At 33.8% G+C, this 25344-nt stretch overlaps 2 protein-coding genes across 3 annotated transcripts in view; one reads left to right on the top strand and one right to left on the bottom strand.

The window, feature by feature from the left end:
* LOC111504891 (uncharacterized) overlaps positions 1-25344 on the bottom strand; it is a 64437-nt gene that overhangs the window by 27131 nt on the left and 11962 nt on the right. For both annotated transcript variants that reach the window (XM_023159615.2, XM_023159605.2), the window contains exon 2: positions 14073-14437. In XM_023159615.2, the coding sequence (XP_023015383.1) occupies positions 14073-14335 (263 nt within the window). In that variant the 5' untranslated portion in view covers positions 14336-14437. The remainder of the gene's footprint in view (positions 1-14072; positions 14438-25344) is intronic.
* On the top strand, positions 11115-12626 carry LOC141486494 (uncharacterized). The gene is made up of 3 exons (XM_074184605.1): positions 11115-11630; positions 11690-11911; positions 11970-12626. The coding sequence occupies exons 1-3, from the start codon at positions 11460-11462 to the stop codon at positions 12606-12608; spliced, it is 1032 nt and encodes a 343-aa protein (XP_074040706.1). The 5' UTR covers positions 11115-11459; the 3' UTR covers positions 12609-12626.

Raw genomic sequence — 25344 nt, 5'->3', positions numbered from 1 at the left:
TTCAATTTCCCCAGTTATAACTAAACGACAATAATCAAGAAAAGCTTAAGGTATTCACGTTGCCCGGGTTTCCCCTATGCGAATTTCAATCAGATTTCAAACCAATGTGTTGGAATATTTTCAATGAACCTTGTTAAAAGTGTCCAATACTCCCTTGGAAAAAAGATAACACACCTCACTCATACTCATACTCATACTGCAGACAATTGTACAAGGTGATATTTGACTTAGTTTTACAACTATTCAAACTGTAGCAACTTTACAATAAATAACAACAAATTGTTGAACGATGGTGATACCTTATCAACTGTCGAATTTGAACTTTGACTCACGTTTAAAGCGGACGTTAACTGTTTTGTCTCCCTTCATCACTTGTAGACAGAAATGATGCTATATAAACGTATATATTTTATCGCTTCAGTTATTGGCGACGCGTTTGTAATGAGTCTACCAATCTGTCTATCCTCCTTCAATGTTATAATTATGTGATGATAATAATAATAATGACGAATAACTGCCCTAGATGAGAATCCTGTTGAACTACAGAAGCGATTATAAAGGACTTTTCTTTACCAACTAGATTCCATTGAAATTTAAAATGCATAATGTAAATGATTTCAAAAGAGTATATTTTTATTAATTCCTATATATATATATATATATATATATATATATATATATATATATATATATATATATATATATATATATATATATATATATATATATATATATATATATATATATATATATATATAGTATATATATATATATATATATATATATATATATATATATATATATATATATATACATATATATATATATATATATATATATATATATATATATATATATATATATATATATATATATATATATATATCTTTAAACATAATCCATGTTGACATTTCAACATGAATTATTTTGCAAAATATGAAAGAATATAAAAAAACGTAATTTTCGAACAAGGAACACAACGTGCTGTGAACTTCAACATCTTGAGCTTCCCATCTTGAGCGACTATCAATATGGCTTTCGAAAACAAAGATCAACAGGCGACATTCTGTCGTATGTCACCAATATTTGGAATAACGCAATCGAGAAATATGAAGAATCAAGAGCTCTTGCGCCTTTGACCGTGTGCGGCATGAGGGTTTACTGGCCAAACTTCGATGAGATGGCTTGTCGGATCATTTTTGTGTATGGCTTTTCAGCTTCCTGAAAGAACGTTTCCGCAAGTGGCCGTCGATGGATATCCCTCGTTCCTCAGGGATCCTTATTGTCTCCAACCCTCTTTTTAATTGTTTATCAACAACTTATTGGAAAACACCAAAAATCCAATATATTGCTTTGCTAACGACAGCACACTTGTCTCGTCATTGCATTTGGATTCCAGGACATCGCCTGCGGAGGCACATCTTCATGTCTCCGAACCAGATATAATAATGACAGGTCAGACAATTCCGCTTTCAGCTCGGATAGGTTTGTTGGGGGTTAAAATGTACACCAATATGTCTTGGCACAATCATGTCGCTGGAATTGCAAAAGCTGCTTCTCAAAAACTTTGAACACTGTTCCGAACCAGAAAACTGTACACACCTCAGCAACTTCTGATGCTTTATAAAACTTGAATCAGACCTTCTTTGGAGTAATGTTCTCATGTATGGAGCTCTGCTCCCAAACATACCATGAAGTTGCTGGATTCCATCCAAAAAAGAGCCATCCGCCTAATTGGAGACGCGAACATCGCGTGAAACCTTTGATAGCCTGGAACATTGAAAGCAGGTTGGAGATTTGTATCTCTTCTATAGATACTTTCAGAGGAATTGCTCAAGTGACATAGAACATTTGAGTCTATCCAGAGTAGTAAATATCTGAAATACGCGACGGACTGTGGCTTCTCATCGTTTTGAGGTTCAACTCGGTACACCTCGAACTTCACTGTTTAAGAACTCTTCCATCTGGAGAGCTGCGTTTATGTGAAATAAACTTCCTGAGGACGTTTTTCCAAATGGATTTAATCTCCAGCGATTCAAATTCAATGTGAATCGCCTTGAGGATTTTCATGTGGTGCTTGTGTTTTGTCCTTGAAAAAAAACGTACTGATAACGCTGTAGTTAGTGAGTGGTTATTCACTGACAATCAGATAAATAAAGCCCAATATTCTTTGTTTGATATAAAGGAAAATAATATTGTACCGACAACCGATTATGTTTGTCGTAAATTCCTTTATGAAGTCTCTCTGCTGTGTTTTCTAAGAAGGTTGGCCATTACGGGTTGATATTCAAAAGCCGATTCTTCTTTGTTCATTTTACCTGTTCGTTTATTCCAAAGTTTTTCTACCAAGTGGAACTAATATTTCGGAAAGAAATTTTGTATTGGCTTTGTACTTGCTTCGGCGGTACATATACATTGTCCACAATAATTCATTAGGTATTTAGTTCTGGGATAGTATATCGTTATATTCCGTTTTCTCATAGCAGCTGATGGTGATTATTATATTTTTTTGAATAATTTAATTATTCCTGTAATCTCCCTCGCTCAAAAGTAGCAATCATTCATGTAAACGGGCATATAATCTAAAACTATCATTTTTGAACATTCATCACTTACAGAGAACTTATTCAGGAATCCAGTTTCGAATTTATGATGTCAAGTTAGGATGAAATATGAATACATACTGACTATTATGTTATGGCTGCCGTGCATGAACTGACAGACATTCTGAGGAGGTGTTTTATTGTTTTTCATGCTCTGTGCACAACCATGATTTCCTAATTTTTCCAAATAAAATTCATTTATAAAACTTCGCGATGATGTGAGTATTCATTGTTTTATATTTCACAGGTGAAAAATATCTGGCCCATCAGAATGTTCGAATCATGCCCCAATTCAGTTCTAAGAACAGGAGTGTGAAGTTATCCACGTCCACAAAGTACACTGAGAAAAAACATCGAATTTTTGTGTTTTCATTTACCCACTCTGTACACCTACCATTTTTCAATATTATATACAAGGAATCGTCCTAGTTTATTTATATATATGTATATATATATATATATATATATATATATATATATATATATATATATAAAGATATATATATATATATATATATATATATATATATATATATATATATATATATATATGTGTTTCTATTAGGATTTTTATTACTACAGTTCAATTAGATATGTATTCTATGAGTTTCAAATTATTTTTCTATTAGTATCCCTGGGCGGTTTCATCTTTTGCTTCTCACAGTATGATATCATTTTCAAAATCGATTTTTCTAACATAAAATTATGCTGTGAGGATTTTTCCTTTCATGACTTTCGATTCAGTTTTGAATTTTATCCCCGTTTGACAGGATTTTTTCTTCTAGGAGTTTCGATTACTTTTTAAAGGTATGTCTCCATGTGACCCCCTTCAATTATTTCACTATTTGAGCCCTTCTAACTGCTGGTCTCATCTACTACGTCTGATATCAATACATGTTTAGTAGGCACATTCGAAAGAGCTGCCCGAGGTGTTCGTTCAGCGATAATAATAGAGCTTCTAATAATTTTTCACCTTTTCAATGTTTATTTCTCCGTAATAGTTTTTCGACGTACGTCTATGTACGCTCGGGTGTTTTCGGGATTTTGGCTGCTACCTTTTAGCTGCTAAGTTCACACCGGTTTCATATAGAGCATCTAAATCATACTGACTTTGCAGCGTTGTCAGACTGTTTTCCAAGTAATCTACTCCTGCATACATTACGCTAACATTTATCAATTCATTACACAAAACAACTGATATGGTATAAAAGTTTCCAGTCACTTTGTTTTCACTCCATTTCCACCTTCTCAGAACTGAAAATCTCTGACACGGTGTTTTTTTTTTTGGTAAATCGATCATCAGGAGTATCTCAATTTTGATTTTCGAATTTAATTTTCAAAGATATGATTTATTTGAATTTCCAACCCCTCAGACGGCCTGAAATACTATGACGTAAAGGTTTTTCTGTTGAATAAATCAGCATGGATAACATATCTCAAACTTGTAGGCGTACACATTCAATTTTGAGAAATACGATTTTTTCAAGTTTCCACCACATTTTCACCCCCTCAGACGGCCTGGAAAACTATAACGTGAAGTTGTTTTCATCGAATAGATCATCAAGAATAACATGTCTCAATTCTGTAGGTGTTCAAAGTCGATTTTTCCTGTTCCTGTTTTTTAATATTCTCACCCCATTTCCAAACACTCAGAAGGCCTGGAAAACTATGACGTGAAGTTTTTTCTGTCGAATAGATCATCAGAAATACCATTTTTCGATATTGTAGGTGTACAAAGTAGATTTTTCATGTTACGAATTTTTTAAATATACAGTTTAATAAACTAGGACTGTTTTTCACCAAATCAGTCAATAAGCGTATCATATTGAAAAATCCTAGGTGAAAAACGGTAAATGAAAAAATAATTCGATATTTTTTTCTCAGTGTACTTTGTGGATGTGGATAACTTCACACCCGTTCTAAGAACTATGGTAGAAACCATTTTCTGAGTAATATTCATAGTGAGAGTAAAATATTGAAGAAAGTTACAGTTGAGAACTTCAAGATAGCGGAGAATATCACCAGAGAACTCTACTTTGCTTTTATAAATTGTTTTTCACATTGGTAGTGAAATAAATTAGAGACAAATTTATGAATCAGGTGATCAATCCTTTGAAAAGGAGATATTTTTGTTATGAAGTTTGGTCAAGGGACTCAATCTGGATAACGTGAACTCTTATTGACCACAAAAAATATATGCAAATAAATGGGGAAAATAATCTACGAAAGAGTTAACATCGTCAACTAGGTTCATTCAAAATTAATAACATTGAAAAATTTTGAGCCAAGTTCCCGATGAAATAACGACGAGGAATCTATAGAATAAGATGTTTCCTTTGAATATGATAAAAATGATGTTTTTAAACGTTGAACCTTCCAATATATCAGTCGATTTACTTTTCAACAATGGAAAGACTTCTGAAACTGAAATTGTGTCTAATTTTTTTTTGGGTGTTTCTGCAGTTGCTTAATCTACGGGCTAAATAAGCGCTTTTTCACTTCAAATAACTGTAGCGAATATAAACCAAATCGGTGTAAAGATATTCATGATACTTTATAAATACCGTTATTTTTTAAATTTCAACGCCCTGTATCTCAGAAACGAAGTTAATCCGGACATATATTCATAGCAACGTTTTTTTTAAACGTCCATACTTTTCTGAACAGTCATCATATCGACAAGTACGACTGGTATCGAAATGAAAAATACATCAGACTTGAAATATTGGATGTTGACGAAACTACGACCAGAACCCATACCATTTTTGGTCCACTTAAATAAAGACTGAAGCAAGTTTACTTTTCACGAACTTATCGGACCATTGTTTCTAGCTTAAAAATGTAGCTTTGTACACATTTTCACAGATGCTTGTACTATATTAACGCATGCAAAAAATTTTGTGATATTTTAGAAACGAGTTACCATTATTTTTTTTTAGTTGTTGAACTTTTTACAATGTCCGGTAGTACAGAATCCAATTTCGAGTTATAAATATGTAAATTTTGGTGAATAATGATCAACAACAACACGATTATTACATCTTGAATTTGAATAAACAAGTAAATTTGCTGTCATGGATATTTTAGGATTATTGTGTATGGGATGAGTCACCCAAACAGGAAAATTGTATAATTCTTCTGTGAATTCAAAACCTGACACAACTGAATTGGATTTGATCAATTCAACACGTATGTATGTGATATGATTGAAACCACTATATTTCTATATATACAATTCATTTATAAAAATTAATATATATACGTATGCATTCCTCGCAAATTATTAATCTGATCGTGATCATTCTTTATCTGGGACATTTACTTAGGGAACAGTGCAGGTTTTATCAATGTTGATTCAAAAGTTTTCAACTAATACGAATGAGTTTGGCGGCCTGATCTATTCATACTAGCTACGGATGTAGTGTCAAAGGAAAAACATCTTGGAACCCTGCTCAAATTCAACTGCAAGTGAGAAAAAAAATTAAATTGTAGAACTGTATAAATTCGAGTTGACTAAAAATTACGAAATAATGAAATGTAATTGAAAAATTAGTGAACTTATAAAAATTGACTCAACTTTATGAAGAAATACTTGGACAAAATTAACCATTGACGAAATCAACCATTAACGAAATCAAAGGTAGGTAAGATACAAAAAATTTAGCGTCTACATTTTACTTGAAGAGTGCTGTATATAAAAACGATTTGAGCACAGGTAAAAACTAATTGATAATCTGAACATCATGAAAAAAAATCACAATCAACTAACCACTATGAATGTCACTATGAAGTTTCCATAAAAAAATCGACTGCCAAATGTCTCAACGAGTTTTCCTTTATTGGTCCTTCGCTGCATGAATAACATTTTTCATTAAATTGAAAATGATTTTGAGGCGGTTTTATAAACAATCCGAAGAAAATATTACAATGAAGTGTTGAATACATTTCAAATAGAAAATTATGGTTCGATGCCGAAGAAAATTATAGGCTTTAATTTGAATCCTACCTACTTTTGACTTTGATTCGTTGAATAACTTCGTATATATTTAAGAACTAGTGACCCGCCCCCGCTCCACACAGGTGCAATGCTCATACTTAATATACAGTGCCTTCATTTCAAAACTTCCCACCCCTAGTACGTTGTTTAGCAGGGGGAATTTGCCGTAAGCAAAAAACACGTCAATATAGATATCGAGGGGGATTTAAAACCAGTGCCAGTGGTATTTTAGGTTTAACCCCCTTACCCCTAGCTACCCCCTCTTAATAATTATAAATGGAAAGAATCAATGGATATAGGGATCCATGACAGAAGTGAAAAGAAGTAAAATAAAGTTGAATTATAAAATGAAGAAGATTTTAATCATAATGGTTGCAGATTAAAAAAAAATTAATACACAAGAAATATCTACAATCGAGAAAATAAGTATTTATTTTGATAATTGTCTATGTATCTCTGCTAGAACAAGAAAATAATTTGGGCCTCTTCTCTTCCGTAATTTCATTGTTGGAAGCCATATCTCAAACTTAAATTGCAGAAAACTATAAGTTTGACGTGAAGCTCTACTTCGATGGATTTTCCTGATATTGGTTCAACCACAGCTAATAACGGAGTACGGGAAGAATTTTGTTTACTAAATCAATATCGACCACTCTCACAATTTAGTTAGCATGCGAATCACTGCAATATAAATGTGCATTGGAATTGGAATGCAATTTCATAATATTTTCAGATAAAGTCTTGTTTCTCAAGAGCATGAAGTAGCTAACGAAATGACCGTTGGAAAGGTAGAAGCGCCTTTTGAAATTGCATAATCAATTCGAACAGGTTCTCTCTCTGCGTATCACGACTTGACTAGTTCGATATATTAGGAATTCTTGTGTACAATTATTTCTTACTAATGTTCAAGACATGACAGTCCTGCTGAAAGAAAACTGCCTTGCAATGTGGTCAATCCACAGTCGACGTGGTACGACCTTCTAAAGGATTCCACGCATTGTAACACTTTTCACGACTTGATATTCGAAGAGATATTCGATGGTATCAGCATTGGAATTCTCTCATTTCATTTCAAGGTTGGGATGGCATACATAAACAACAATTTCCATGCCAAATTTTTCACTGAATACCTATAACTACTTATAATTATAGGACGTGATATCAAGTAGGCCGGGGGTCTGATGTTTTGGGGCCGGCATCTTGAATATTGGAATTTGAAGATGTTTACATTTTTATTTAATATCCGGTTCAGTATATTTCGTTATTTACAGGGGTATCGAGAGGAGCAGCATTGACTTTTCTGAATTTAACTCAAGCCGTTCATAATACACATCCCGCATGAAATCACTCCTTAATTATTTGTAGAAAAATGTGAGTTAAAACATTGAACCTAAACATTGAACTTGAAAATATTATAGGACCCAACATTATTTTTTTGTGAAGTACTAAAGTAACCTGAACAATAATATACCCTGTTTCCTAATGGTAAAATGTAATGAATGCTCATCATAAATGCAAAACGCTAACAGAGTGCTCAAAAAATTTTGTGATTTAATTATAATCCGCTACAGCTGGTAGAGGCGGTTACCAGATCCAAACGGGTCGTTCGGGTCGTTTTCTACCAGCAGTGGAGTGCGTTTGGGTATTAGTCAAAAATACTTGGCAAAATTAATGACTGCGTTAATTAGTCATACTCAATTAATATTCCTATTTTAATTCTGAATATTCACGTAATAATGAATGGGAATGCTTATTCAAGAATATATAAGGTATAAGCAAAAATCATAGTGTGTTATCACCATAAAAATCCGATGAACCTTCTGCAATTATTATGAATAGAGTTTCAACAATTTCCTCAACTAAATGGTATAATTTCCACATCCTCCTCTTCTTTCATAACATATTGAATTCATTTTCGCCATTGTTCATAATTGACATTTTTTAATCTACATCATTTTTATTCTCGAATTTCTCACAAATATTAATAAAAATACAGTGACACTCAGTTTGAATTTGAGTTGAGCCCAGATACCAAATCAATTTCGGCTTTCAAATTCTTCAGTTAGTACAGACAAAATTCTAAAAAACTAAGGAAAATCAACAGATATTAATAGAAACTATTTGTAGATGTACTGAAAAGCCAAAAAAAAAGTATTTTTCGTGTAGAAAATCAAAGTTTTTACCAATTTGGGAATTTTTCAACTCCCATAATCTGAAAAAAAATTGAAATTGAGAATTTTCAATACCTACATACCTATAGTTCTACATTACAATTTGTTTTCATTTAATGGCGATTTGAGTTTTCTGTTTCTCAAAATCTTCTAGAGACTTCTGAGAATCAACGCAAGTTAATAGTGAATGTGGTATTCTCTTGATGGTTCAGGGGTTTCTCATATAAATATTTCACTGGATTCCTCCAACAATTTTTTCTGAATATGGTTTCAGGAAATTCATTTCTTATTTCACTTTCTGTTTTTGAAGTTTTGTAGAATGTTATGTTTATAAATGGCGTACGCAACGATTTTATCTCACTTGTCACATATCATGGAATAATCTCCCATTGAATTTTATTGAAGAAATGTTTTCATCATACCACATGAGCTGATATTAATACCATACATTATGTCTTGTTCAATATAATTTCACGAGTTTCAGTTGTGAATATTTCACAAAGAAACTGCCATCCGATTCCAATTTTTCAATTAGTGTATCCGTTTTAATTCCATGGCGGAAAGTACCTGGTAATTTAGGAAGCAGATAATTTTCTTGGGAAAGCTCTAGTTCAAGTCGCAGTGTCGAAGGTGACACACTAACAATAAATTGTAAATGTACGTTTCAGAAAAACATGAACTTGGTACTGTTGTTGAGAAACTTTCATTTAGCTTCTTCAATGTACTGAATCGAATGGAATACTGGTAGGTATAGTGGTACGGAAAGTTCATTTGAATATTGACGATTAATTGAGAATCATACAGGGTGTCGTCTTAGTACGGGCTAATTTCTCCTGTGTTATTGAAGACAATTACATATGTTCAAAAAAATCAACTTCTTCACGCATTAGTAACTATTTCAGTAAATTGGCAAGAACTATGACAATGAATCACATATTTGTGCGATAATATAACAGCAGAAATTCTGACAAACATAAGGACAGAATTCGAAAGTAGAATCTTATTTTCAAAAAGTTGGTGGTAGTCATTTTGAACAACTTGTGTCAAGTTGACACGTCAAGGAGAGTACTTCGACCACGCCACAGAAGATGACCGCCGCAGTTGTAGTTGAAATGTTTGGAGATTATAACCGGTAGCCGGTCGGTTCGACGTGGGTGCTTTGTTTACTCACTCAATTGACCACCGTGTTGGTTGGTGGTTCAAGCCGCAGGCTAAACGCTCGATTTTCACTCGCTATCGACCAACCCGTGTTAGGAACCACACGTTAAAAGGTAAGACCTCGTTACTCCTTAGCTCGCAGAAATTTTGACTTTTGAGGGTTGTCATTCGTAGGAGTACGACAACTGGTTAACGGAGAAACATATTTTTAATATATTTAAAGAAGGCCACGGCAAAACCCAGAAGCCAATCTTAATCAACGCCAGCCGCGAAACGCTAAATTCCTATAAGCACAAAAACTAGCCACCAAAGTCATTCTCATGGATTTCAACTGAATGATATTTGTCGTGATAGAGTATGTTATAAATGAAACCATACTCACAGTATCGCTTTATATAAGTTTTTCGAACTATTTCTTGTTTGGTCCTAGGTTAAGTTTGTTAAAATATTATTTTTAGTTAACCAGCTGTCGCCTTCCTACGAACGGCAACCCTCAGAAGTCGAAACTTGTGCGACATAAAGACTAACAAGATCTTACCTTTCAACGTGCGATTCCTAGCACGTTAAGTATCCATCAAGATGACAGTATATTATGGAGCTATCATGTAAAAATGGTAAATATTACAAGAGCATTTACCGGGATACGAAACGAGCCGAAGGCGAGTTTCCTATGGTTTATGTGAGTGTATCAATAACCATTGCATGAGAGTTGCATACGCTATTTTGTCTACACCCCATAAATAATGAATAACTCTAAATTATATATTCATATTTGAACTGAACGCAATAACAGTAATTACTCATATTTCTTTAAAAAATTCTACAAAATTGTAATTATCAGTATTACCTCGGGTGATTCCATAAATATAAGAAAAACTATAAACGTTTTATTTTAAATTATTATTGAGCCTAATAATTGTAATTGATCAGATTTTTTGAAAATATTAAGATTACCTATTGTGAAGTTTGAAAAGTGTATTCCAGGTCCCACTGATCTGGAAGTGGAAGGAATATTTACATTTATTTCAATATTGCTAGACTCAATAGAGTTCAACATTGTATCGGATGCTTCGTCGATGTACAACTATCATTAAAAGTGGCATTTTCAATGGTTGTCAAGAGTATTAAAAGATGACGTTCACAAAGTAGCGCGTTAAAAATAATTTTAACAGTAGTGTTAATAGTTATTTATGTATCAAGGGAATTAGGAGGGCCTTAATTACCGATGGCAAAGTTTGCGTCCCGAGGGCCTCTGGCCCGAGGAACAGCAATTGCCTGAGGTTATTAAGGCTCATTAATTCCCGTGGTACATAGATAATTTTATTTCTGACCGATTTCTATAAAATTTTGTTCATTTTTGAAACGTAAAAATGTACCAATTCATTACCTTCCCGGTATATTTGAATCAGGTACCGTTGATTATAGTAGAGTTTTCTTGTTGCTAGGTTGTTGCTATGTTACTTGTTTATAAACAGAACTTTGTTATCAAGCTGTGTTTGCGGTGAAAACGTGTTTTCTACCCCAAATATAATGGAGGATATTTTGAAAAAAGCTGAACAAGCAAGAAAATCATTAATTCCATCGAAAAGTGAAGCCGTATACCAAAAAGAATACAAGATATATCTAGACTGGTTGACACGGAAAAATGTTATGCCAAAAGAAGTCACTGAAACTGTATTTCTGGCATATTTTCAAGAACTGGTAAGTAATTTTCTATGTTTTTCGGTAGATTTGGTAGTAATTGTGTTTATTCGTTTCAGTCAGAAACGTATAGTCCGAATTCTTTATGGACTAAATGGTCAATGCTAAAATCGATGGTGACTATACATGAGAAACGAGATATCACCAAGTTCAATGAACTACAGGCTTTTTTGAAACGGAAGAGTAAGAGTTATAAGCCGAAAAAGTCTGCTGTTTTATCTCCTAAAGATGTTATCAGATTCCTAAAGGATGCTCCTAATGATATTCATTTATTGCATAAGGTATTTTTTTTCTTATTTTCCTTTTTGTGTGTTTTTTACTTCCTTTTTTTTGTTATAGGTTGTTTTGATTATGGGTTATTTTGGAGGATGCAGAAGTCAGGAACTTTTGACTATGAAGATATCGGATATAGAGGACCGGGATTCCGTTATGGTAGTGAACGTACCGGAAAGTACAACTGGTGTATCGAAGAAATTTACAGTTGTGGATGAAAAAGAGTTCTCTGCTTTGCCTTTATTAAGAATTTATATGTCTTTGCGTCCTAAAGGTATTGAACGATTTTTTTTGAGCTTCCGACAAAATAAATGTACATCTCAGCCAATTGGAAAAAACATGTTTGTGAAAATCCCCAGCAAAATCGCAATGTATTTAGGATTGCCAAACTATACGGGACATTGCCTTCGTCGCACTTCTGCTACTGCTCTAGCCAATGCAGGAGCAACTATGACTAACTTAAAAAGACACGGAGGTTGGAAAAGTTCCACGGTGGCGGAGGGGTATTTGGAGGATAGCATCGAATTGAGAAATAAAACGGCGCGTATGTTGTCTACTTTGTTATCAGAAGAGGCAGGTACCTCGACTGTAGTGAACAGAAGCTCCAGCCATACAAAAGAAGAAATTGTTTCCAGTGGCGGAAGTAATTTTCAGGGAACATTTCAAAATTGTACATTTATTATTTGTAATGACGTGAATAAATAAAATATGGTTCAGTTTTCATTTCTATTTATTTTTACTTGTGAAAGGTAGAGGGAATTATAAAATCTATAATGTCCCAAGGGAGTTATGACCCTCTTTATTGATAGCGTAACTATGACGATATAAGCTTATAATATCCCGGTCAGAAATAAATTACTTCTCTTGAAAATATGCCAGAAATACAGTTTCAGTGACATCTTTTGGCATAACATTTTTCCGTGTCAGCCAGTCCAGATATATCTTGTATTCTTTTTGGTGTACGGCTTCACTTTTCGATGGAATTAATGATTCTCTTGCTTGTTCAGCTTTTTTCAAAATATCCTCCATTATATTTGGGGTAGAAAACACGTTTTCACCACAAACACAGCTTGATAACAAAGTTCTGTTTATAAACAAGTAACATAGCAACAACCTAGCAACAAGAAAACTCTCTATAATCAACGGTACCTGATTCAAATATACCGGGAAGGTAATGAATTGGTACATTTTTCCGTTTCAAAAATGAACAAAATTTTATTGAAATCGGTCAGAAATAAAATTATCTATGTACCACGGGAATTAATGAGCCTTAATAACCTCAGGCAATTGCTGTCCCTCGGGCCAGAGGCCCTCGGGACGCAAACTTTGCCATCGGTAATTAAGGCCCTCCTAATTCCCTTGATACATAAATAACTATTTTAACACGATTTTCTGAGCCAATTTTTTTGGTAACAATTCAGTTGAAGCTCTTTTTGCAGCCTCTTCAATTTCGCCAGAAACACACAATTCCTCACTATTGTTCTTCAATATGTAAGACATCAAACACCAGCAAGAACTTTTAATGTGACTTTAAATAAAACGCGTGAGCTGTAAACAATACTGTTTGTTGGTAACCAGGTAATTCGGCGTCATCTGACACCGATATTTGTAAAAGTTTTATTTTGTTCGTGAAATTTAACACTCATATCATAAATAGTTATTGTATTTCTTCCATCCGAAAACTGTCGTTATAGTTTTTCGTACACTTTCTTGGATTTTTGGGGTAAAATATTTTGTACTGCATTTTCTACTTTCTCTTCGATATCTGGTAATTCTTCTATATCGCTGGTATCATACATTTTAATAATATAATTATCGAAGTTTAGCTATATTCTATGAACATTCAATGCCTACTGATTTTGACAAATGAAACAATCAGATAGGATTCTAGGACAAACGTCATATGCACAGCATGCTTGATTGAAAAATCATGGGTTTCTATTGACTGTCGTTATGAAAAAACTGTATCATTATGAATCTCATTATGAAACGGATTATGGCATATAATTGTATTATTATAGTATGGGTGTAGAGAATATAATTTAAGAAATCGAAAACAACCAGAAAATGACAGTAAAACAATCAAGTTTGCATCTACGATAAAGTTATAGAAAAATAACTACTCTGTTGCTACTTTAGGTGCTACTGAAAAATCTCTAATGAACTCACCTAACTGCCGCACAGTAATGCAAGCTCTCGATAGGAAAAAACCTTGTAATCTTCTTATGATTTTCGTCGACATTCTCCAGTAATATTCCATTCGACCAAACGCTCAACCACGAGTCGATTCCTTTAGCACCTGTTGCTCCTTGATCAGGATATAATTCTTGCAAAGGTTCTTGAATGCCTTGAAGGCCATCTTTGGTTTGTTGCGGGACACTCGAACCCAAATAAAGCACGCGGCACCGGCATATCGGGGTGGATTCAGACATGGTGGACTTGGAGGTTGCTCTTGAAGGTTTCAACAGAGAGATGACGTGTTAGTTACAGGAAACTTGGGAGAGTTTTGGTGACTAGCATCGTTGGTATGCAGGCTGAAAAAAAAATCTGTTATAGTGAATCTTTGATTTTGTTGAAAGTTGATCCAAAGATAAACATTTATTTTTTTAATATTTATTACATAATACAAAGCTTTGCTAATTTCCATTACTTTGAAACTTGATATTGCAAATGCCAGCTGAGCTACGTAGAGCTACGTTGGAATACATCTGTTCAAGAATCATATCGTATAAAAGTGGTCAGAACTCTCTAAACAACCGTAGATGGCTAGAAAGTTCTGACCAATATTACGAGTGGGATGTTTTGTCAGTATTAGAACCGTTCATCCGGTAATCCTTTGTTCGTAAAGTTTCCAGAAGGCTTCAGAGGGATATTGTTCATAGAAGGACTCTTTTCAACCCATTAACTAGGTTACTTTGGAACAACATTGTTCTTTGATGATTCAAATTGAATAAAATCTCATTTTCTTCTAGAATTGATTTTTAACTAGATACATCAAATATCTGCAAAAAATTATGGGAAATCAATATATCCAATAAAAGGAAGAAAAAGAGATGAGAAAAGGAGTATAGGTAGATTAGAAATGAGAATAGATTGAAAAAGACTGGATTTTTTTGAAGTGGTAACTTCTTATAGCAAGGTAAACCGCTTCATTACCTGAAGCGTAATGGCTTCCCTTTCTCTCACGCATACGTCAGCGGAAGGCAGGCTCCTCCTCTCGCGTCGGTCAGACGCTCAGTGTTTACTGTGCGTTAGACATATATTGCTGACAGTATTTTAAAAATCTAACCAGCAAGCACGTAATATTATTTTATAATGTGAATGTGACTTAAAAATCATTATATTAATTTTGTTGTGAATGTACATCATTGGTATCATGATTTAATCCTACAAAAGTAACAATTGGCTCATGGTACACATAGGTACATAGGTACACATACACAAAATAATCAATAAAATATTTCATCAATAAATAACCTTTCCTTACATTATCATATTGATATAGAAAAAATTCAAGTACTAACCTAAGCTCTTCTCAAGTTAAACAATTTCCATATCAAATAGTTCAAATTAGGTAAGTTCAAGTTATCACTTCCGTGATAACTTTTAATTTCCCATACCTTTGGCCAATATAATTCATTTGAAGTCGCCTATCAATTTTTTTCCATTCTAAGTTCTCCGAACAAAATATGAATTGAAAATCAGAAATTCCCATTACTACTAAACAAAAAAAATTTAGCATTGTAGAATGTTTCAATTCATTACTAACACGTGATTAACACTATGAATATTCATGGAACGCTATTATTACGTATATTATTAAATTTCTTTGGTTAATAAAAACTGTATCCTGAGTATAATGTACCTAATGAGATACGGAAAAAGCGAACGCCAAGTTCAGAAGCAATCGCTTGGTGTGGAAATAATTCATTGAAAAAGCGAAATGACTGGCAGATTATCGTAATTGCATCATAGCAGAACAAACATCTTATGTTTTTTATCAAATTATCTAGTTTGCAATATTTCCAATATGTGACATCTTTCTATGGTATGTGAGTCAGGTGACTATAGCATAGCAGAATAAGGCCTCTCGTCCACTGGGAGCGGAAAGCTGCGATAAGTTGCGAAGTCAATTCGTCAGAATTTGCACGACAACGCACGAACGATCCAAACATATGGATCGGTTGGGGACCGCGTATCGTTCGTCAGTTTTCGTCCGACTAGATGCGAATTGCGATCAAGTGCGAAAATATTTAGGTGCAATAATGTGTATGTGTATTTTCTCCAAATAAGAAAAGTGGTGGTCATCGTCGATTTGAAAATCATGCTACAAATGAGAAAGTTCACCGATCTCCTTTCTTTTTGCGTAAATGGGATTCACCCACATTTCCCGCCTTCGTCAATACCTGTGCCTGACACGACAATGTGTCAAAAGTGATAATTCCAAAGCGAAAAATTCTTCATCAGAATAATTGAAAAACCGTTACGAAGAACCATCTCGCCTACTACGAATCCGGATGAATACTGAGCAATGGACGATGTGCATCGCACGACTTCGTACGAACAGCGTTCGCACTAATTCGTTGCTCGCAGTTCGTAGCTTTCCGCGTTCCACGTTCAATTCGTTTGAGCCATTCTTAGGCTAATAAAAGCTGGAACTGGACACTCTGATGGAATGAAATGAATCCAAAACAAGCACTTTTACCCGCTACTAGAAATGCAATTCTTTTCTGGAGGCGCGTTTCACCAACCAAGTTGGCGTCTTCAGGAGATGAAGAAAACTTATTCAGCTTTCTTCGAAACCAATTCAGTTTTCTTAATCTCCTGACAAAGCCAACCTGAATATTACTGGAGTTTTTTCCCAACACCAAATCGTTATTTTTAACACATCATAGGTGTTAAAAATAACGATTTGGTGTTGGAAAAAAAAACTCCAGTAATATTCATTACTACACCAAAGGTTCCAAAGAGTGCATCAAAAGCCAACCTGGTTTATGAAACAAGCGTCGAGAAGAGTATTGCATTTCTGGTCATTGGGAAAAGTGCTTGTTCTAGACCTTACTTAGGAGTTGATTTATTGCAGTATGGTAAATACATGCATGAATACCTGTTAGGAAAGGTATGGTTTCTGTTTGATTTTAACCTGATTTTCAAAACATTGGACCCCTGATAGTATTGCCTATTGACAGTATTCAATATAGGCAGGCTTACTATTTTTTGCTGAATAGTTTTTAACTTTGGTGGTGAGTACACATAACCAGGAATATAAACACTTTCTGTTATCAACTCAACTCCATGAGATTTAGCAACATTGAAACTTTGCAATCTTTTAATATTCCATCGAACAAGATGCGAAAATGAGTCATCATTTTGGAATCCCATAATTTTAAAGCTAGACATTTACATTGTTTTTTGGCGATGATCTGAAAATATATAAACAGATACAAACAGTTAGGGATTTTGTTAATCTGCAAAGGTAGATCGACAGTATTTATGAGTGGAAAATCACAAATAAATTGAAATTTAATATTAACAAATGTAGTATCATCACAATAACTCGTTTGAGGGATTCTGTTAATTTTGATTATATGATGAATGGGAAAGTCCTCCACAGATGTTCTGAGGTTAGAGATCTTGGGGTAACTTACAACAGTACTTACTTAATATGGTCAGGTGAATATCGGTCCACAATCAATGCAGTTGAGAAAATACAAAATGAATTGCTCAGGTTTTCATATTATAAACAGTACCGTATTAGGGCTGACAATGAAGCTATCAGATCCAATCAACTTAGACATGACTTCAAAGTTCTCTCTTTAGAAACTAGGAGATTCCTCACCATGATGTATTTTTTGTATAATGTAATAAACAACAGAATAAATGCACCAGGAATCCTATCATTACTGAGATTCAATGTCCCTTCCCATAGAACTCGGAGAACTTATTCATTCAATATTCCGTTGGTGGTTACAAAGAACAGATCCCCTCTCGTGACCATGCTACGACCTGCCAATACATGTAGTGTGCTTGTAGATTTAGATTGAACTCTAGCTCAGGGAGTATTTCGTAGAGAAATATTAGATTATTTCTTGAATACATCTGTTTGATACGATATACATATTTATTATATTTATTATTTTCATCTGTGAAAGACTATGATTTTCTATCGATAAGCTAATTTACATGTATTATTATTATCGATTTTATTGCACAACTATATTCAATAACAGAGTACATATAGTTCATTGCTATTCGCCTTCAAAGTTTTCGAGTAGGTAGATACACAACTGACTCTCATGATTTATAATTATTGAAAGGTGGAGATTATTTTATATTCATTATCTATATTAATACATCTTTGGTCTGTTTGGATACAAATAAATAAATAAATGAATAATTAAATTACCAAACAGTAGGGACTACAAGTAGGGATGAACCACGATGTCTAAGAGGCCTTCTTACAGGTCACTGTCATTTGCATCATCATATACAGATACTCGGACTGTCGGAAGACAATGTGGGTCGCCTCTTTTGGGAAAATGATTAAACAACAGAGCACATACTTTGTGCCTGCCCCGCTGGAACCCGAATCAGATTTTTAGAGTTCGGCAGAGCCGTATTCTTACCATCTGGCCTGAAAGACCACTCACCATACAAAATAATCGGCTTCGTTGAGAAGCTGGGTTTATTTGGTCGAGTGTGAATAGGTGTGAGCCACAATAAACCCTTGCGGGTTACGGTGGAGGGTCGAATACATACACTCACTTTGGACCTAACCTAACCTATTACATTACGATGAAACGATGAAAACAATTTTCATGAAAAAAGCTCATTCTATATCTTCCTTACCAACTGATTTTCGGAGGCGATAAGAATAATTGAATTAGAGTATGGCATTAGAACTTGCTTCATATTTAGCAACGTCACAAAAATGAAATCACGAAATATTATTAACAAAATCTAAATGAACTCCAACCTTCATCATCCTTCATTACAACCAAGTCCACCTCTTTGAAATATTTTGAAACTGTTGTCATTTACATTGTTGAATGTATGGCACTGAATGTGCTACACATTAAGAACGTAATGGACATATGCTATTGCTGTCATTTGTCAGTCGAATGTTTTTTTTTTCCTATTCATTTCGACTGAAGGAAGTAGCAGATACTGCACCTATCTTCCTAATATCACAGTTGAATTCTTCAGTAAAAAAGTCCAATCAACCAATCAATGGAAAGAAAGTATCCGTTCAAGAAACAAAACTTATGAAGGACAGTTCGAAAGAAAATTTTTGGTCTAACAAAATAATCACACTTCACTTGGCAAAATGAAACAATATTGTGTGTTCAAAATGTACTTTCTCAGTTTTTCAAATTTCTTTCTTGTAAACACGTATATTTATATCATATCGTCTTCTATTTTTTTCAGACTCAGTGTGTTCTGTTTGATGATGGTTACATAACATTATGTTAATCAAAGCAATAAGAGTCACTGAACTTTATTGTAATAATAATTCATTCTGCTTCTCAGGAACTTCGATAGAATCTTGATTATATTATGTTGTAATGTAATCATTATTCTTCTTGGAGATATGTGTTATCTCGAACGATAAAATAGAAACATCAAACTTCTTGATTCTAGGACAAGATCCGCAAGTAAAAAAAATAAACATATGTTTTCTGCACGAATGTTTTCGTTTTTTTTTTTTGTAAGTTCCAGGAAAATAATTAAAATGCTAACTAAAATCTGATAAATCGATCAGATGAAAATTGTTTCCTCCTCAACACATGTGAGGCGTTTCAGAGTGGCAAATTTATACATATTTCTACTGATAATAGTAGAAAGAAAAAACATAAAAGAAATATGGGAATCTGATCAGTATTATTTTCTTTGTTAGAACACACTGAATCTTTCCCGATCATCTAATATCTAATTTTTCATGGTGTGGTTGTAATCAACAAACTAGCAGGAGGGATAAGATGTTTTTTTTCAGAAGTGGGGATATACAGAGAAAGCGGTATTTGACCTAGTCATTCCATGACTTGATTTTTGAAAGTTTCACTATGAAAAACACCTTCTTAAGAGCTACTGTGATAATTTCCAATGAAACTCCATCTTTCATTGACACTGGACAGTCTGCTAAGGTGTTACTCAGAAATTACCAAATGGAAGGTAGGATTAGAGAAAACAGTTCAAGTACATCACTGACCGGTAAAAAAATCGCAGATACTTTTCTAATAATTGAAATCTGTTGGGGTATTGTATATATTGAACATTTGAAGAATAACGAGCTGATCGGGCATATTATGATATAATAGTACAGTAGCGGGTGGAGATCGACTTACAACCGTCTGATAACCAGATGAGATATATTTTTTTAAATTCTATTGATTAATAAACACGATTATGATAACTTCCCTATCGCAACACTATCGTGAGTATTTTTAATTAAATCATTTTTGATCTTCTTTTTTCATCACCTTCACTCTACTAAAAACCAACTCAACTTCTCTCTGATGTTACTTTTTTATAGGGTTAATATGCTCAAGTAGGCTTGCCTATATAATGGAATAGGCTTGCCTGCAAAAATCGTTCATAGAATAGTATTGCCATGCACTGAAGCAATTAAATACGTGCAAGAAAGATAGTGCGACAAAAGATGAATTCTTTTTCTTTTTCCAGCGAAATCCATAGGCGCTTTTTGAATTCAACACATTATGTAAAACATCAAATATGTACTAATGAACTGAACATTATTGGGTTCGAACAAAGAGAATTCAAACCATGTCATGTAAATTATCCGATAAATAAAACATTGAAAGTGAATACTTATTCGGGGAACTGAGTAGCAGTGCATATTGTTCAATTCACTTTGTTTGCCTTATCTTTCGAACAAAAACATAACAGTGGCCTTCATTTCGCGAATAACGAGTGGCCAATTCATTAACAGTTACTTGCAACAAAATGTGACATTCTTTGACCTTGGCATGAAATTATTGACTCTGGGTGAAATATTGTAAATGGGTATAATTAATGTTTTTTGGGATTGAAAGTGTTGAGAATGATAAATAGTTTCGTGAACTATAAATTTGAATAACTAATTATTTTGACCACGGTAATTCATCATACCATATAGGAGATCGACAACACTCAAATCTCAAATACCAATGATGAACGAGGGTACTCACAACGGACGTTGTCAAAGGCAAGCTTTGTGTTGACCGCCGAATGGGTAATCACTTTCTAACAGTCTAAACAGCTTTCTTTGCTAACAAGTAATTGAATTATACTACTGCCAAAAGTTTGAGTGCGAAATAAACAGGCAGCTCTGTTTTGATCACTTTCATGGAAGTGGTACCAATCTATAGGATATAAGATACATAGGTAAGTACTATTCTGATCATTTCCTATTTGATTTTAATTTGGGCATCGCCAGTACCGGGCAGGCGGTCCTCGATTGAAGACAAAATGAGAAAAAACCAAGAAAGTTCTTCATAAAAAATAGCTGCGTAAACGCAAGCGAAACATAAGTGAAACCACCTATTGGTGTGACACCCAAGTCAACTTGCCAAGTTTTTATGCCAATGTTTTGACCAATCAACCGACAACTGACAATATATATATATATATATATATATATATATATATATATATATATATATATATATAATATTTTGGCTGACAATGTCAAGTGGGAAAATTCTGAATGATACTCCAATTACTAGATCTTTTATCTTTTATACCTACTGTTAAAAGTAGTGAAACAAACTTTGAACAAAAATTGGTCTAACATTGAAGAACATTGTGAATTAGGCAAAATTACATTCATGAATATTTTAGATTTTATTTTTGATTCAACATATTTTATATTTGAAGACAAATTTTATAAACAAATATTTGGCACACCTATGGGTTCCACCATTTCACCAATTTTATCGAGTTTTGTTTTAGATGAACTTATTGATGAATGTATTCAAAAATTATCTTTCCGTAGTCCATTCATCAAACGTTTTGTAGATGATTTGATTCTGACCATACCTGCAGATGGAAAAGAAGAAATTTTGAACGTATTTAATTCATATGATCTCAATATCCAATTCACTATTGAAGAGGAAATAAACAACTCTATTCCTTTCCTCGATATGAAGTTATTGAGATCAGAACAAAATATTATCATCACTGAATGGTACAGAAAACCAACATCAAGTAATAGATTCATTAATTACCATTCCTATCATCCAAATAAAATGAAAATCAATTTAATAAAATCATTAAAAAACAGAATCATCAAAATTACTCATCCCGATTTACGAAACCATTTTATATTTTATTCTCACGTTAGTAAGTTCTCCATATTTATATATTTTTTACAAGATATATAATCTTATTATTGTAGTTGTCCTGACGAAGGTGTGAAATATACCGAAAGCTTGACATATAACAAAGACTTTTTTTTGTAATAGCCCAGCTATTGACTGCAACCGCACAAATTGAACCGATTTATATATATTTATATATATATATATATATATATATATATATATATATATATATATATATATATATATATATATAAATATATATATATATATATTACTATTAATGTAAGTTACAAAAAGGATTTGAAGCTCTTTGACTTCTATTTGATTATCTTCGAGCGCTTTCGACAGCTAGTCGTGCTGTCATCTTCTAGGCACTCTTTTATCTGAACGTGTTATCCTGTTGTGTGTCATTTTATACGGTCCGAACGCCTCAATACAGGCACTTCTGTTGCTTTAGGTAAATTTGCCTGTATTTGGATTACATCAGGTACTACTATTCTTTGTGTTGAATCTTCTACAGGTTCATTGCTTCTAGGAGTGTATATTGATTTGTTTAATATACTAAATGTTAGGTCCTGTTGTGTTTTGATTTGTACTTGTTCCTCGATAAGTGATTTTTGACTGTTAAATTTGTGGATGTTTAAGTTTTCCCAAATGTCCATGCGGTTTCCCTTATTGACTTGTTTTATGAGTTTTATGTTCTCTGGTGGGGGAAAGTTATGTTTGTTTTGTATTGCGTGTGTTGTGAGGTTTGATTGATTGATTGATGATAAATCAAACCTGTTGAAAGTTATTCAATTTATTTTTGGTACAACTCATGAATTCTTGTGCTCTTTAGCTGACCTGTGACTCATTGTTTCAGTGGGCTCTAGAACATTCGTAGGGTCGACCTTTCTGTTGATGGTTCGGGGTAACAGAGAGGTAGACCTTGCAACATTTCTGGAATATTTGAATTCCTGCAATCCAAAAATTCAGTTCACTATGGAGAAGGGGAATGGAGAATCCTTTCCTGTATATATTAATGTGGATACGAAATAATAGGAGACTGGTGTATACGGTCCCATATCTGAACAAGGACTCCATCAATCGCGATAGAAAAGAGGGGTTACAGAGTCTCTGATAGAGAGAGCAAGATATATCTGTGAACCGATAGGGGGTTACAAATAAATCTGTCATTTGAGGAATGCGTTTCTGAGAAACAGTAATAGCGAAGCTCGAATCAATCGAGCCTCCGACGAAATCAAATGGCAATGGAACGGACAGTCAACGGGAAATGTTTCACCCTTCATAAACAGTGTGACAGGCCGGATTGGCAGGATTCTCAAAGTAATTTTCAAACAGAATAGTCTCAGGTTAGTCGAAGACCCCAAAGATCCATTGAGTATACAAGAAGAATACAGAATATCTTGTAGTTATGACTCTTTCTACATCGGAACCACGAAAGGTAGCATTAAAACGCGCTCGACGAACCATAACAAAGTTGATGTCGCTATGGCTGAACAGACAAATCGACAGTTGCAGAACATGCTCTCTTAGAATGCATTCATGATATTGCGACTTAAGTGTAAGATTAAATAAGCAGGATTATAGGCGGTTATATAGGGAGGCTATGGATATCCATCAATATTAAAATCATTTCGAGTGTAACGAACGAACAGATTTGAAATAATAATTTGAAAACGATCATTTGAGCAGATTCGAAAAAAGTAGGCCGTTCGAAATCTATTCTGACAAATCAGGACAATTTTCAGTTTCTGTATCGCATCGAAGTAGATCAATACAAGTTGCCTTTGACAATATCTGCCGCAGTAGCAGACTGATTCGTCGGCTATTGTGGTACAAATACCTGTGGTATCAGTACCATACATGCGTTCACTGCGAGGACGAGGTTATATTTTGAAGTCTCAGTTACGAATAATTATCACTAGTGTTATACCAGCAGAACTTTGTTTTATTGTGAAATGATGGACTCATTATAAAATAAGATCAGACTGATACAAAAAATATTAATGATTGTTTTCATGTTCGTAACAAGGAAATTTTGACACTAAAAACTTCTTTCACTGCAAAAAAGTATTCGGTACGACCTATACTCCGGTATTCATCACAAAAAGTTCTTGAAAGTACCATCTTCATTGTCATCTTCAAGATTTCCCTTATTCACCAATTTCACCTGCCGGCGTGGAACTCTTGCCGTTATGATTTCGAGCTAAACAATTACCGTAATTGAAGCATACAAATTATTTTTTATTATCGACAAATGATTGGCTATCATTAATAAAATCCCGTATCCTTGCACAGCGCGAAACAGTATCATTAGTGAGCGATTTGTAATTATTTCGATCAACGCTCATTTACTCCTAAAACGTATTTTCGTTCTTTTATACCGAACTGCTCATTGGTCACTCATAATTGGCATAATGATCAATTACTTCCATCGAAAAATTTCTCAGTCTGTGTAAGTAGCATTAACTTCCTTTCCAATGTGTTATCTGGTAATATGTGAATTTGACCTGTTGCAATATTGAATTTACCTCAAACACATGGTCGGTGTATTTTATTTTAGATTGAAACAGTTGTGATGCTCAAAATGCTCAATGGTACTCAATAAATATATGTCATTACATATATCAAAATTGTAACTGGTCGCTGTCTATATGTGAAAGATATTTGTGAAAAACTTGGAACTTGGAACGATTTTTGAAATATTTCTAGGGTTTTTTCTCATCAGCTTAGTTACATTCTCTCTTTTTCTGTTGTGTATTGTTGTTCGATATGCTTGTTTTTTGAGTGCCTTTAAGTTTTTAGCTATTGGATATTGGATGAAATTGAAGAGGCATTATATCTATGCCAAAAAGAAAAAATATGGTATGAATTTAATCGAAAGTCTATACAACTACATCAACCATTAAGAAATGAGAAATAGTTTTCTGCGTAATTCTGACAAATACCGTTTCAGGTAGAAGAAAGCGGACTGTCAGTCAAACACTTCTGATGATTGGTCAGTTGGGTCTCTAATCAGGCGGCTGGTCTTTCAGCGATCTCAGTGAATGCTTGGAGCGGGGTTGAAAATTGTTGAGGTGCATAGCTTTCTGGTTCGTACTAAGATTCCATCCGAG

This window comes from Leptinotarsa decemlineata, unplaced genomic scaffold (genome assembly GCF_025532065.1).
Source record: "Leptinotarsa decemlineata unplaced genomic scaffold, Ldec_3_MD MMD2_tig00026354_RagTag_RagTag, whole genome shotgun sequence".
NCBI classification, from domain to species: domain Eukaryota; kingdom Metazoa; phylum Arthropoda; class Insecta; order Coleoptera; family Chrysomelidae; genus Leptinotarsa; species Leptinotarsa decemlineata.
Note: the sequence above shows the minus strand (reverse complement) of the source record. Positions and strands in the feature narration are given on the sequence as shown.